The following is a 14,664-nucleotide window of genomic DNA, read 5'->3' on the forward strand; positions in this document are numbered from 1 at the left end:
AGGGTGCTGGAACAGTCTCTCTTTTTCATTGTGGTTGTGGCTACATGACTGCATGTATTCATCAGAACTCATGAAACTTTGTACTAAAAAAGTAAATTTCACTGTGCATAAATTATAGCTTAATAAAAAAGTTAATTCTTAAAGATACAACAGAATTTTTAAAGTAAAAATAAGTAATCAATACATGGGAAAGCAGTAGCTAACAAAAACAATATCTGAAGACAAACTAAATGATTCAGATGATACATGTATGCTTATTTGTAAGAAGCAATAAAAAAGAAAATGTTCAACAAAATATGCAAATATGCAATGAGAATAAAATAGTCTCTCCAATTGTTCAAATTACAATTAAGTATTAGGTTCTTTTGGCTCTCAGAGTCATGTGGAAACTGTAAATTATAATTCTTTTCCACACAACAGAATCTCTGTTACTATATGACAAGCAGCCTATCTTTTCCCAAAACAGAGAGCCCCTAGAAATTGTCTCAATGACGGAGGTCACAAGAGAGAAGGGTTAACATGACATCAGTGTAAATGTATGGCTTAAGAAGGCTGCTGGGGCTTCCCTGGTGGTGCAGTGGTTGAGAATCCGCCTGCCAGTGCAGGGGACACAGGTTCGAGCCCCGGTCCGGGAGGATCCCACATGCCACAGAGCAACTAAGCCCGTGTGCCACAACTACTGAGCCTGCACTCTAGAGCCCGCGAGACCACAACTACTGAGCCTGCATGCCACAACTACTGAAGCCCGCGTGCCTGGAGCCCGTGCTCCGCAAAAAGAGAAGCCACTGCAATGAGAAGGCTGTGCGTCGCAACGAAGAGTAGCCCCCGGGCTTCCCTGGTGGCACAGTGGTTGAGGGCCCGCCTGCCAATGCAGGGGACATGGGTTCGTGTCCTGGTCTGAGAAGATCCCACATGCCGCGGAGCGGCTGGGCCTGTGAGCCATGGCCGCTGAGCCTGCGCGTCGGGAGCCTGTGCTCTGCAACTGGAGAGGCCACAGCAGTGAGAGGCCCGCATACCGGAAAAAAAAAAAAAAAAGAGTAGTCCCCGCTCACCGCAACTAGAGAAAGCCCGCGCGCAGCAACGAAGACCCAATGCAACCAAAAATAAATAAATAAAAAATAAAAATAAATTTTAAAAAGAGGGCTGCTGGAGCTAACTGCTTATGGTGGAAAGAGATACAAAGGTCGGGAGCCCTAAGCAACTGCCAGAGCCGTGTGCCAGGGCCCGGGCCAAAGCGGCACCAGCACAACAGGAGCAAAACAAGAGACAGTCTGTTAACAAATTTTGAGAGAGTTAACCCTCAACCCCCAAAACGGAGATAACAGTACTCGGCTCATGGAGTCGGGAGGAGAAATGTGATCATGCAAGTCGAGCACTTGCCCCCGTGAATGCACGTTGGCACGGGGCGCACTCAGTTACCCCAGTGGTGTCCCATACAAAAATATACCTTGAATACTTTAGTGTTTGCAAAGATCTTTAGAGATTACCAGACCACTAAAAAAGTAAAGACTCATCTAAAGAAGTTGAAAAAAATGGTTAAAGTTTCCTTTAGTTTCTAAAAAAATACATTAAAATTTAAAGATATTTTTTTCATGATTGGCAAATACAATTGAAAGGCATCTCGTGATATTTTAAGATTGAGTATATAGGCTGAGTCTGAGATGAAGAATCTTCTTCCTGCCTAAAATATTACTTCTCTGCTAATCCATGGCCATCTCTTGCTTTAATAGTAAGCTCAATATTGAGTTTTGGCAAAAAGGCCTCACTCTTTATATAAATTTAAAGCTAGTACAAATCACCATCTCACATATAGGTTGTACTTTCCAAAAGTTCATTTTAGTAAGCTTTTTGGATCTAGAATACAGTTTCCATAGAAACAACATTACAGTTAAGGTCCTGAATAGGTTCACAAATGCCTTATTTAACCCATAATGTACAGATGATTTATAGTCTTAGACTAAGTTTTCAAATCCAGCAGCAGACAAAGTACACCTGTTGCCCTATGCCTAGAAAAACTAACTCTAGATCATGCATTCTCAATGGGGGTATCCCCCCACCACAAAGGTGGTAGAAATTGGTTCTTGGGGGACCAAAAAAAAAAAAAATCAGTGGTTTGTGGACCTCCAAAGCTCAATCAACCCTATCTGAAAAAATTCTTTAGTACTGAATTCCTCTCATTAGGGAAAACTTAATTAATTGGATCAATTAATTTAATAAGACTAATTAAATGTTATTAATTAACTAAATTTGATTTAAATTTCATTTTTCTCCAGAAAGGGCAATAATGAAAAATGATAATTACTGCTCTGGACAAAGACTGAAACAGGCCACGTTTGCATGCAGCATTTCCCACCTTCCTCCGCAGCCCTCTCCACGCTGCCCTGCGCTCCGGTCTCTTCACTCAGGTTGGTCCTCAATCAACTGCCCACCTGTTTTCACTGCGAATCAAACTCCTTTCTCCATTCCCGAGAACTCACCAGGGTTTAGGAAAGTGACCTCTGACTAACCTCCCCTAAGCTAGTTATACTTACACAAGAGGAGACTTGGTGGGGACAACTCAAAGCCTTTGTTTCTGAAGCCCTGCGTCACTGCCCGCAGACTGAGCATAGTAGCTACCAGTCTGCCAATGCGGACAATTTCCCACTTACATATACCGGACGGCCCCAGTTAACAACTCATCTTAAAACAAAGCTCCTTTATAACAAGGACATCTTTTAATGTTTGAAAATCATTCAAGCAATCCTGGCTTAATTAATAACGCAAAGTAACAGCCCAGTTAAGAGTATACACTCAACTAAGCGAAACTATCACTGTGTACAACTAACATTTGTCCATGAAAAAACGAGTACAGAGCACTCGCAAAACATTTATGGTATCCACCAACATACTCTCTACCTAGCATTTCATTACTTATGGCCTCTTCCTACACATATCAATCACACTGTCTAAGGAGAACAAAAGCGCTCCTCACTGTCTCCATAAACATGGTCTGAATAGAGGGCAGGATAACCTTGATCCGGTGCTTCAGAGGAGAGTGAAAGGAGACCAGAGAAGATGTCCCACAGTTCTTGCACCTCATCTTTGGTAAGCCCTGTGGCTGTGTGACGCTAGGCTGCCTGAAACTGGCTTGGAGGGGCCGGAGACCCCATCACACCTGGCGGGAACCGGCAGGGCCAGCCCATCCTCCTGGTCCCTCCCCCCACACACATCTCAAACAGAAACTGCCTCTTGTCCTTTCCCCCAACCTTAACTCCTTCTTATGCCTCACGATGCATATTTTATTTTTTCAGCATATGTCATAATTTTAATACTTACTTCAGTTGTTTTACTCAGGTCTGACATCCCAGAAAACAACCCTATTCCTCCTGTATAATTTCTACTCTGCTAATAAGCATTTCTGAAACACATCCTTTGAGAACTAAATGATCACCATGCAACCTCTACTAAACTGCCGTATGCTTACATTTCCATCTATTGGTTGCCTCAGGCCTAGACGTCAGAGTATTTAGGATTGTTTCAACAGGAAAAGGTTCCGGATGCCCTTAAATGGAACACGGCTGCGACGGTGTATCTTTATCCCTCTCCCCTAACAGAGGGCCCACAGCCTCAGCCCTCCATGTTCATATGGCACAGCTGCCACTTCCGCTTACTTGCATCTCCAAGCAGCTTCCCTTGTAACACAAAGAGAGTGGAGTGAAATTCTGACACCTAGGTTCATTTTCCTCCGCTTCATTTCTCCCAAAGGCTGCATTTCAAACACCTTTCACATGCTCTGTTTGACTCCGCCTTCCTTTTGTAATCTCAATACCCGGTTCAGTTTGTAAAATCTGCCCCAACAATTTAGTTATTCCATAATTTACATTTTTCTAGTGTCAGAAAAAGCAGAGTGAAAGAAATCTGAAAATTCTAGAATGTAGTCAATCATGGCTCCTGAGAGAATATGGTCACCATGTTTCTCAAAACAGATGCTCCAAACACATGGTCTAAAAGTATCCTGTCCTTGGAAAGACACCTGGCAGTGCTCCAGAAAGCCCAGGGCTCAGAGCGTCCCTAAGCTGGTAGAAGTCTAACCACACACCTTCATTTGCCTCTGACAGGGAAAGCCTGCAGATAGCCAAAAGGGAGCCTGTACATCCCTGTGGCATTATTTAAATTAACCAAAACAAATGAGGAAAAAGAGGACACCAAAACACATTTTTGGACAACTTTAAGATCAGCACATAAAAGTTCACCTTTACAATGACCAGTTCTGGAAAGAATCACATAGTGTAAGGAACCTTGAGTTCTAGTGCATCTAAAATGCTTCAGCTAGATCCTCAATGAAGAAATCTCTGGACTTTTTGAGAAATACAAAGAAAGTAGTTAATTTCAAATAAGTGTAACTGCCAAATACAAAATTTCAAAGACAGGAAGAACTCAAGCAAAATATGCATATTTACTAAAAGTAATAATTAAAAATTGTAAGCATACTAAATCATGATTGGTTTTAAAGGTATTTAAAATGGTAGTTTTTAATCTTGTGGTTTCGTTATTGAGACTGTGAGCTGCTTATTTCTGTGATCTTCAAATCAGTGGTAGACACAAATTGTAAAAGGTGTTAATAAAGAAAATTTTAAAATAAAGCATCATCTGAATCAAACTTCCTCCCAGATATGATCAAAAGAAAGTGTAAAAATTATTCTCATTGAAAAAGTCTTGAGAATCAGGTATTTTGTACTAGGAATACTTAAAATCTTAAGCAGAGAAAATTAATTTAGTATGGTTAAAAATAACGGGCCAGGGACTTCTCTGGTGGCACAGTGGTTAAGAATCCACTTGTCAATTCAGGGGACACGGGTTTGAGCCCTGGTCCGGGAAGATCCCACATGCCATGCAGCAACTAAGCCCGTGAGCCAGAACTACTGAGCCTGTGCTCTAGAGCCTGCGAGCCACAACTACTGAGCCCGCACACCTACAGCCCGTGCTCCGCAAGAGAAGTCACCTCAATGAGAAGCCTGCGCACCACAACAAAGAGTAGCCCCTGCTCGCTGCAACTAGAGAAAGCCCGCGTGCAGCAACAGAGGCCCAACACAGCCAAAAACAAATAGTTGGATAGATAGATAGATAAAATAAAAAATAAAATAAAGGGCTAATAAATATTCTTGAGAAGAGTAAGTCTATTCTGTAGTAAACTATAAAAATTTAAAACACCCTCTTCCTCCTTTCCCACACACCCAAATAAATAAATAAATAATCAGTACAAACAGTTACAGTCTGGAACTGTGTTAGGATCAACATCAGCCTGGAAATACCTCAAAGGCTGGGAGGAAGGTGGAGCCTCGTTAGAACATAAATGCAGACTAACAGCTCCTGGCTGCCCTTAAGAATTTATAACTGATGTGTGTAACATTCAACAAGAATATAAAATGATTCAAAGTGAACATACTTCCCATATAAAAAACATTCAACACCAGTCCTCAAAGACGTAAAATCATGGCTACGGAGGATACAAAGAATATTACAGGTTGCTTTTCCTGAAGACAGATCATTTAATTGAGGGGGTGGGGGGGAAATGCAAGGTTCACTAAAATTTAATTGATGTGAAAAATTAAGTAACAATAGAAAACATAAGTTAGGAGGTATTGCAAGGAAGCACATGACTAGTGGCAAACAAGCAGTATGACAGACTGCCACAGGCTAAAGTGCTCTGGGAAAGCTTCAGAGAAGATGGGACAGGAACTCGGTCTTTCATTGTCTTACGATGATTACAGGACCTGGACCAGTGGAAAGGGATGTCTCTCCAGATCAGAAACATTGAGGCGGTAATTAACTCCAGGACATAAAAGAGAAGAATTAAAAGTCACAACTTCAAGGTAGAAAGTAAAACAAACGAGGGAAACTTCTAAGATACAAAAATTATCCTCACTGAATGATAACTGAAAAAGAAACATGAGTTCAAAAGTATAGCATCTGAAACAGGAAATGACAGAGGCAGACCTGGATTGGACACCATTTAAAAGCTTTGGTAAGGATAGTCTGAAGAAGTGGAAAATTACGAGTGTGTTTCTCAAGAGACAGGAAAAGGTAGTCAACGTCATTGCAAGATCCATTATCAGAGTCAGCAATAAATAACTATACAGTCAAGATCTCTTGAATCATAAAACTTATGCAATTACTAATGGGGGACATGTGGAGACAGTGGCCGGCACAATATGGCCAGAAGCAGACCTCATCATCACTAGCTGTGATTCCTTGAGCATGCACTAAACCTCCCTGAGTCTTTTTAATACAACCTTTGAAGGTCAGTTTCCATTTACAGTTATTACAAAATACTGGCTATACTCCCTGTGTTGTGCAACATATCTTTGAGTCTTAATGTCCTCTAATATGAAAAAAAAAGTTCTGAAAATCTGAAGAGTTTCCAGTGAGATTTAACACAGAGCTCTTTAAAAACTAAAGGTAGAATGAAAATGAAAATACAACATACTAAAATCTGTGGAACACAGCTAAAGCCCTGCTGAGAGGGAAATTCATTAACACCATGTGCCTATATTAGAAAGGAGGAAAAGTCTCAAATCAGTGATCTAAAGTCTCCCCTCAAGAACTTAGAAAAAGAAGAGCAAAATAAACCAAAAGCAAGCAAAGGAAATAAAGATAAGATCAGTAATCAGTTTATTAAAAATACAAAAATAATAGAGAAAAACCAATGAAACAAATAGTTCTTTGAAAAGATGAATGAAATTGACAAACTTCTAGCAAGACGGACAAATAAAGGCAGAAGATGCAAATTACCAATATCACGAATGAAACAGGGACTATCACTACAGACTGAAGAAATCAAAAGGATAAGATAATATTATGAACAACTCTATACACAGAGATTTGACAACTTGGAAGGAATGGATCACAAAACCACACACCACCACAACTCACCCAATGTGAAATAACATGAATAGCCAGATAACTATTAAGGAATTTAAATTTGTAAGTTTAAAAGTCCCTCTCCATAAACTAATATGTAGACTTAATGTAACAGCTATCAAAATCCCAGCAAAATTCTTTGTAGGTAGACAAGACTATTCTAAAATTTATAATGAAAGGCAAAGAAACTAGAATAGCCAAAAATTTTTTTGAAATATAAGAATAAAGTGAGAAGAATCAGTCGACTCTATTTCAAGACTTATTTATGTAGCTACAGGAATCAAGACTGCATGCTCACAGAGACCCCAGAAAGAGATCCACACAAACACGCTCAACTGATTTTTGACAAAAGTGCAAAAGCAATTCAAGAGAGGAAAGATAGCCTTTTCAACAAATGCTGGAGCATCCATAAGCCAAAAATGACCCTTGACCTAAGTCTTGTATCTTATACAAAAATTAACTCAAAATGGGTCACAGGTTTAGATGTAAAACAAACTATAAAACTGTTAAGAAAAAAATAAGAGAAAACCTTTGGTATTTTGAGTTAGGCAATGGATTCTTAGACTTGACACAAAGGTACAATCCACATGACGAAAAACTGATAAAAGGGATGTTATCAAAACTTTTAAAAATGTTTGCTCTGCAAAAGATTCTTCAAGAGGATGAAAAAAACCCACAAAGAATGAGAAAAAACATTTGCAAACCACATAGCAAGGACTGGTGTCTAGAATATATATTTTGAACACCTCTAAAATCAGCAGTAAAAAAAAAAATCCAATTAGAAAATGGGCAAAAGAACTAAAGAGGCACTTCACTGAAGAGAATATACAGATGGCAAACAAGCACATGAAAAGATGTTTAACATCACTAGCCATTAGAAAAATGCAAGTTAAAACCCCAATATATCATTACATACCTATCAGAAGGTCTAAATAAAAAACCAGGAGCACCACGCGCTGGGGAGGACGTGGCGAAACTGACCTTGCATACATTGCTGACGGGAATGAAAACCGCTGCAGAAACTCTGGGAAACAGTTTGGCAGTTTCTTATGAAATTAAACATGCAACTGTCATGTGAATCCCAGAGAACTGACGACTTACATCTTCCTCATGTTACATTACTAAAGCAGCTTTATTCATAACAGTCCAACACTGGCAACAACCTAGGTGTCCTTCAAACAAAGTGTGGTATATCCACCCCCTGGAATACTACTCAGCAATTAAAAGGGACAAACGAATGATACTTGCGACACCTGAATGAACCTCCAGAGGACGCTGCTGAATGAAAAGTATCCAATCCCCAAAGGTTACACACTGGGCGATCCCATTATATAACAGTCTCGAAATGACAAACTCATAGAAATAAATCACAGACTGCAGTAGTTGCTAGGGGCTAAGGAGGAGGTGGAGTGGAAAGGAAGCGGCTGTGGCTACAAAAGGGCAGCGAAGGGCCCTGGGGCGAAGAAGAGCTCTGTCCTCACACAGCAGAGTCAGTGTCCTGTGTGTGCTCTTCACTGTGGTTGGCAGCGTGTTATTATTATTATTATTATTATTTTTTTTTTTTTTGCGGTACGCGGGCCTCTCACTGCTGTGGCCTCTCCCGTTGCGGAGCACAGGCTCCGGACGCGCAGGCTCAGCGGCCATGGCTCATGGGCCCAGCGGCTCTGCGGCATGTGGGATCTTCCTGGACCAGGGCGCGAACCCGTGTCCCCTGCATTGGCAGGCGGACTCTCAACCACTGCGCCACCAGGGAAGCCCGGCAGCGTGTTATTATTAAGGAAGACAGGGTAAAGGGTGCTGGGGAATTCTGTTAACTTCTCAGAGTTGCACAAGAATTTACAATTATCTCAAAAAGTTTAATTAAAGGTAAACTTATTGCAAAATAAGCACAGCAACTGACAAGAAATCCACCATCAATTAAATGATTAAACTCTCTCCAGCCCAAGTTTAATTCTGAAGACTGAACTTCACTCTGAACCAGAGTTTAAAACACATTTTCCTCACCCACACGTGCACACAATCACAGCAACGGTAACAGGGCAGTCCAGACAGGAAAGCCGAGACCTCCCTAACGACAGGACACACAGGAAAGAGACCTGGGCTGAATCAGGACAAAATCCCTCCTCCACGCTCTATCAGACAAACTGGCTGTGTGACTTGGGAACATCACCCAACCTCTCAGGTCCCCACAAGCTAAACTTTTAATCTGGGAGACTGCTTAGACCAGCACTTTTCAAACATTTTGGTCTCAAGCCCCCGAAGAGCTTTTGTTTACAAGGATTACGACCACTGATATTTATAGTATCAGAAATTAAAACAAAATTTTCAAAAAGCAAGTGGTCCTTCCACAACGTATAGCGTCTGGAAAACTCCAAAGCACTCACAAGAGAATGAGAGTGAAAAGGGCAAGGAACAGCTTGGGATGGCCCAGGACACAACTGTGACCATCCCACGGCTTACTCTGAAATGAAATCAGTGCATAAAAGGGACTTGAAAGATACAGAACACCGAACAAATCAGCCACATCAGTTCTTTTAACGGAAAAGGGCGCCAAGGCGGGAGAAAAAGGCTCCAATCCCAAGGAGGTCGATACTGGGTAAAATGGGGGGCTTCTGAAAGACCAGGGAGGCCGAGTCCAGTGGGCCAGCCCGCCACCCGCCCGCTCTCGCGCGTTCGGGACCGTTACAGAAACCGCCCCCGCTTCAGACTCAACTTCAGGGAAGATGGGAAGCCCCGCGAAGCCTCGGCCGCCGGGAGGGGCCGTGGCAGGAGGGCGGGGGTCCCGGGGAGCGGGGGCGGGGGATCGGGGACTCACCAGGTGCCGCGCCACCTCGGAAGACATGGGCCGGGCGGAGCTGGGCGGGCGGAGGGCCAGCTAGGCGGCTGCAGCCGGCCGAGTGGCGCGTCGGGCGGCGGAGGGGCGCTGGGGGCGGGACGGGACGGGACGGGGTGGGGCGGGCGGGAGAAAGGGAGGTGCGGCCGAGAGGGGTCCGGCGGCCTCAGTGACGTGGAGGGCCGGGCGAGATGGCGCGGGGCGGGCTCCGGTCGGGAAGGGAGGGGAGATGAGGGGAGGGGTCCCGCGGCCTCAGTGACGTGAGGGGCCGGGCGGGATAGCGCGGGGAGCAGGGGTCCAAGAGGGAGGGAAGGGAGATGAGAGGAGGGGTCCAGCGGCCTCAGTGAGCTGGGGGGCGGAGCGGGCTGCGCGTCTCCACCGCGCCCAGATGCCGCGCGCGCGAAGCGGGCCTGTCTCAGGAGTGCCCGGACCTTTTAGAGAACGACCGGTTAGTGCCGGGGAAGGAATGGAGCACACTTGGGACGCGAGGAGAAAGACGCGCGGAAAAGCGGCCGCGGCTTTTCCGATCGCCGGGGCGGTGCTGGAGCACAGATTGCGGCCGGAGCGGGCGCCGGAAGTGGGCGGGGTCGGGGCGTGTCCCCTGGCAGGAGCGGCCATTGCGGACCGCTCACGGGCCGGAAGTGGGTGGAGCCGGGGCGTGTTCTCCGGGGAGAGCGCATATAGCGGCCTGCGCGGGGACTGAAAGGGGGCGGGGCGGAAAGGGGCGGGGGGCCAGCGGGAGCTGTAAGGCGGCCAGCGCGAAGGCCGGAAGTGGGCGTGTCCGTCCGGCGGGGGCGTGTCCGCGGGTGCGGCCGGGGGGCGGTGGAGGCTAGTCAGGCCGCTGCTGCGCGCGAGGAGCTTGAGGAGGGGCTGGCCGCGTCGTTCCGGAGCCGGCCAGGTGCGCGGCCGCGGATGGAGGGTCCAGTGGAGTGCGGGGCCCGGGACCAGGCCGAGCTAGAGCAGCCCGTCGGCGGCGCCCTGGGCGGGACGCACGACCAGCGCGCCCGCGGCCGCTTCAGGGAGCCGGGGCACTCGGCGGCAGACCCCGCCGACCCCTCCGACCCCGCGGACGGCGCCCCGAGCGCGCCCCCGGGGAGGCGGCCCCGCGGCGGCCCCGCGGAAGAGGGCGCGCGGCCCGAGGTGCCTGGCGATGCCCCGCGGCCCGGCCGCCCCGCGCCCCGGGAGGCGGCGGGCGGCTCCCCGCAGCTGCGGCGCGGCCCCGGGGGCGCGGACGGCTCGGCGGCAGAGGAGGAGGGCGCGGGCGCGCTGACGCTGGACCCGCTGGAGCACGCGTGGATGCTGTCGGCCGCCGACGGCCGCTGGGACAGCCTAGAGGGGCTGCTGGCCTGCGAGCCCGGCCTGCTGGCCAAGCGCGACTTCATCACCGGCTTCACCTGCCTGCACTGGGCGGCCAAGCACGGCCGGCAGGAGCTGCTGGCCCTGCTGGTGCGCTTCGCGGGCCAGCACCGGCTGCCGGTGAACATCAACGCGCGCACAAGCGGCGGCTACACCGCGCTGCACCTGGCGGCCATGCACGGGCACGTGGAGGTGGTGAAGCTACTGGTCGGGGCCTACGACGCGGACGTGGACGTGCGCGACTACAGCGGCAAGAAGCCCTCGCAGTACCTGAGCCCGAGCACCGCAGAGGAGATCCGGACCCTAGTGGGCGCCCTGGACGAGGACGAAGCCGAGAGCGCGGCGGGCAGCGGGGGAGGGCGCTGGAGGCTCTCGAGGGTGCTGCCCTCGACCCTCATCTCCGGCAGGCTCTCGCACGCTCTGGAGGACGGCGGGGACCACCACCACCACCACCATCACCATCACCATCACCTGGCCGAGGGATTGGCTGCGGGCAAAGCGAAGGAGCCGGGTCGCAAAGCCTCGGGCAGCTCTAGTGGGCGGATGAAACCCAGACTCAACAAAATCCGCTTCCGAACCCAGATCATCCACACCACACCCTCTTTCAGAGACCCGGAGCAGCCCCTGGAGGAGGGGGAGGACGAAGAGGAGGACCGGTCTTTTAAAGGCCACTCATCCTCATTCAAATTGAGACCCAAGTCCAATGTATTCGGGTAAAAATGATTTCTTTTAGAACGTTCTAAGACTTGTTTGTCGTCTTAGGAATAGGGTACTAGGTGTACACAAGGAAGTGAGACCAGAAAAGACTGAAGCTAAATGCTGCATTCTGCGGAGTAAGGAGCATTGCACATTCGTATCTGTTTTTAATAGTGGCGACCCTTCCAAGAGCAACAGGAAATGCAAATTGTAATGAAGCTGGTAGTGTTTGTAAGTGTGAACAAACCGACGTACTACCCTGTGTTTTTACTAATTGCATTTGTTTTTTAAGATGCTACTGAAGGTCAGGTCAGAGTTGAAATGCACAAATACTAATTAGAGAATAATGTGAATACACTTGTGAATCTCCTGGTACCCTACTTGTAAGTAGTGTTCACCTCTTTTCAAAAGCAATTTCAGGGTTTCTCTGGTGTCGCAGTGGTTGAGAGCCCGCCTGCCGATGCAGGGGTCGCGGGTTCGTGCCCGCCTCCGGGAAGATCCCACGTGCCGCGGAGCGGCTGGGCCCGTGAGCCATGGCCGCTGAGCCTGCGCGTCCAGAGCCTGTGCCCCGCAATGGGAGAGGCCACCGCGGTGAGAGGCCCACGTACGGCATTTAAAAAAAAAAAAAAAAAAGCAATTTCAGCTTTGGTCGCTGAACTAAAGAAGTACGCAACATTCACTTTTGAGTTAATCTGTTGTGTGGTTTCCTCTTAATTCTAATACCACTGCACTTAGTATTAAGGTACATTATTAATAACTACACAAATTTTTATTTAAAGAAAACCCTTTTAACAACCTATGGTACTTTTAAGTAAATATTACCTCTGGTTCTGATTCTCACTAACTTGTTTTGCTTTTCCAAAAGTCTGAGTTTGTCGGAGTTTTTATTCTGGGGGTCATTTAACCGTTGGTTCTACTTGGCATGACGCTACTTGACAGTGCTTAGAGTTGAATTGTCTACAGAAACTGTTTCTGGTTTAGATTATTAACAAAAATTGACATAAATGTTAGTGAACTGATGCTTCTGTGAAGTAATTATTAAATCAACTTAATGATTTTCACATAAGGTACACTTTTTATTTTACTAATGAAATACATTCATAGTCTCAATACTTTGTAGCAATGTTTTGTAAATGTTTAAAATACTCAACCTTTTCAATTTTCCAGTGTTTCCTTGAATCTATTAGAGACATGGAGTGAAGTTATTGGAAAGCTGGCTGGTAAATCTACCCAGTTAAAAATAGCACTTTATAAAAGGGAAAAGAAAGTAGATGGGACTATTTCTATATTTAAATGCTGCTGGCTATTGAATCCCTTCACATATAAGTGAAAAAATTTCGGTCATTAAAATTAAAGACTTGTTTAACTGTGGTTCTTAATTATATTTCGTTCAAATATGTTAGGGTGAATGTCTTTATAATTATTGTTCAATTTAACTCACAGGCATATTAAATTCACTTGTAACAAGATTCAAAACGACTTGTGGGAGACTAATTCCAAAACATTCTTCTCCCTTGGTCTTTTTGGTCTCATAGTTGCTGAAATATAAGTATTGCAGCCTATAATGATGACAGAATGAGTTAACAGATTGCAGAGTGAATGAACCAATACATGAATTGCACAGAACTGCAGTGTTTAGAGAGTTCTTAGATCTTCAATTTCCAAAGTTGTAGAAATTTGTAACAAGTTGGTCACACCTCTCTAGACAGCAATTGATTTTGTTTAAAGACTAACGAAAAACATTCACATAAAATATATAAACCATTGTCCATTTGTGTGCCTTTACTTTTGTTTTAGCATTATGGAAGTAGGATATGTACATCTGAGAAGCACTTTTATCCATACATGTGGGTGAAAATCTAATTTTGTATAAATCAAAATTAGGTTCCGTGAAGGTGAAAAGCAGTCATTTGTTCCCGATCATACACACGTTGCCTGTATCTACTGCGGGATAAGTTGTAATTTCTCACTGAGTCTTTCGGTTTCTAGGGCGTGTGAAGCCAACGTGAACCATAAAAACACTGCGGAACCACCTCCACGTTCCACTGAACAGTCAGTGTTAATCTCTCAAATGTGTATGTTAGTGCCTAATTGCACAGAATCTATAACTTGCTATATCTTTAGGGATTGAGTCAATACTTAACTTGCTTTTCACATTAAAGAATTCAACTTTTCTGATAAAGTATACTTTAAAATTTCAAAAATCATTCCTGGGGGAACTTCTAGCATTCCTTGTCGTGATGTATTTGTGTGCAGTAAGTGGAGCATTTTCAGCTACTTAACTCTGTTCCTCTTATTTTTTTCAATTTCCAGATTGAGATGATAAAAAGCAAGTGATTTGTGTAATTTGATGTTTGTGGAGTTGTGCCTACCATTAATGGAAATATGCACGTCAGTCACTCAGAGGTCATTGATGTGAAACTGTGGTTAGAAATTCCAGGTGTGTTTCTTACAGGTGCATTGGACACTAGTGAATTTGTCACAGCTCTCTTCACTTTTATGGTGTATAAAGTGCAGCTAGCTTATGAAACTTGAAAATATGGCACTAGTCTATTCATGCCTGAAATCTTGGAGTCCAGGATGCCTTGTCTCTTACTTTTCAAATAGGTGAAACTTCGGGAGTTTAGAATGTAAAATTTGTAAAGTTTGTTTTGTCAGAATAAAACGTTCACTCTAGATTTTTCCTCTGAATTGTCTAAATCGCTATAGTCCTTTATATTTTTACCTGTCTGGGGTTTTACATTTCGCACAATGCTTTTTGAAATTTGCATCTATTTGATCCTTTTTCTATCCCTTAAGTCACTGGCCATATATCCTTAATTCACAGATAGGGGAATGAAGGTTGATGCTGTTCAGGGTCACAAAGTCAATGGCAGTCA

At 45.3% G+C, this 14,664-nt stretch overlaps 2 protein-coding genes across 6 annotated transcripts in view; one reads left to right on the forward strand and one right to left on the reverse strand.

The window, feature by feature from the left end:
- Positions 1-10,302, reverse strand: part of SEPTIN10 (septin 10) — a 54,762-nt gene extending 44,460 nt beyond the window's left edge. For 3 of the 5 annotated variants that reach the window (XM_059078441.2, XM_067006993.1, XM_067006990.1), the window contains exon 1: positions 9,716-10,283. In XM_059078441.2, coding sequence (XP_058934424.1) covers positions 9,716-9,742 — 27 coding nt within the window. In that variant the 5' untranslated portion in view covers positions 9,743-10,283. Of the gene's footprint in view, positions 1-9,715 lie in introns of all 5 variants that reach the window. The other 2 variants (XM_067006992.1, XM_067006991.1) reach the window with 2 other exon arrangements.
- Positions 10,303-10,547: 245 nt separating this feature from the next.
- Positions 10,548-14,456, forward strand: SOWAHC (sosondowah ankyrin repeat domain family member C). Its single transcript, XM_059078451.2, has one exon. The coding sequence runs from the start codon at positions 10,646-10,648 to the stop codon at positions 11,804-11,806; it is 1,161 nt and encodes a 386-aa protein (XP_058934434.1). The 5' UTR covers positions 10,548-10,645; the 3' UTR covers positions 11,807-14,456.
- The last annotated feature ends 208 nt before the right edge of the window (positions 14,457-14,664 follow it).

The sequence above is a fragment of the Kogia breviceps genome, chromosome 11, assembly GCF_026419965.1.
Source record: "Kogia breviceps isolate mKogBre1 chromosome 11, mKogBre1 haplotype 1, whole genome shotgun sequence".
In the NCBI taxonomy this organism is placed as follows: Eukaryota; Metazoa; Chordata; class Mammalia; order Artiodactyla; family Physeteridae; genus Kogia; species Kogia breviceps.

What these genes read in the sequence shown, in the direction of transcription:
- SOWAHC (XM_059078451.2), top strand. Translation starts at nt 10,646, where the DNA reads ATGGAGGGTCCAGTGGAGTGCGGGGCCCGGGACCAGGCCGAGCTAGAG.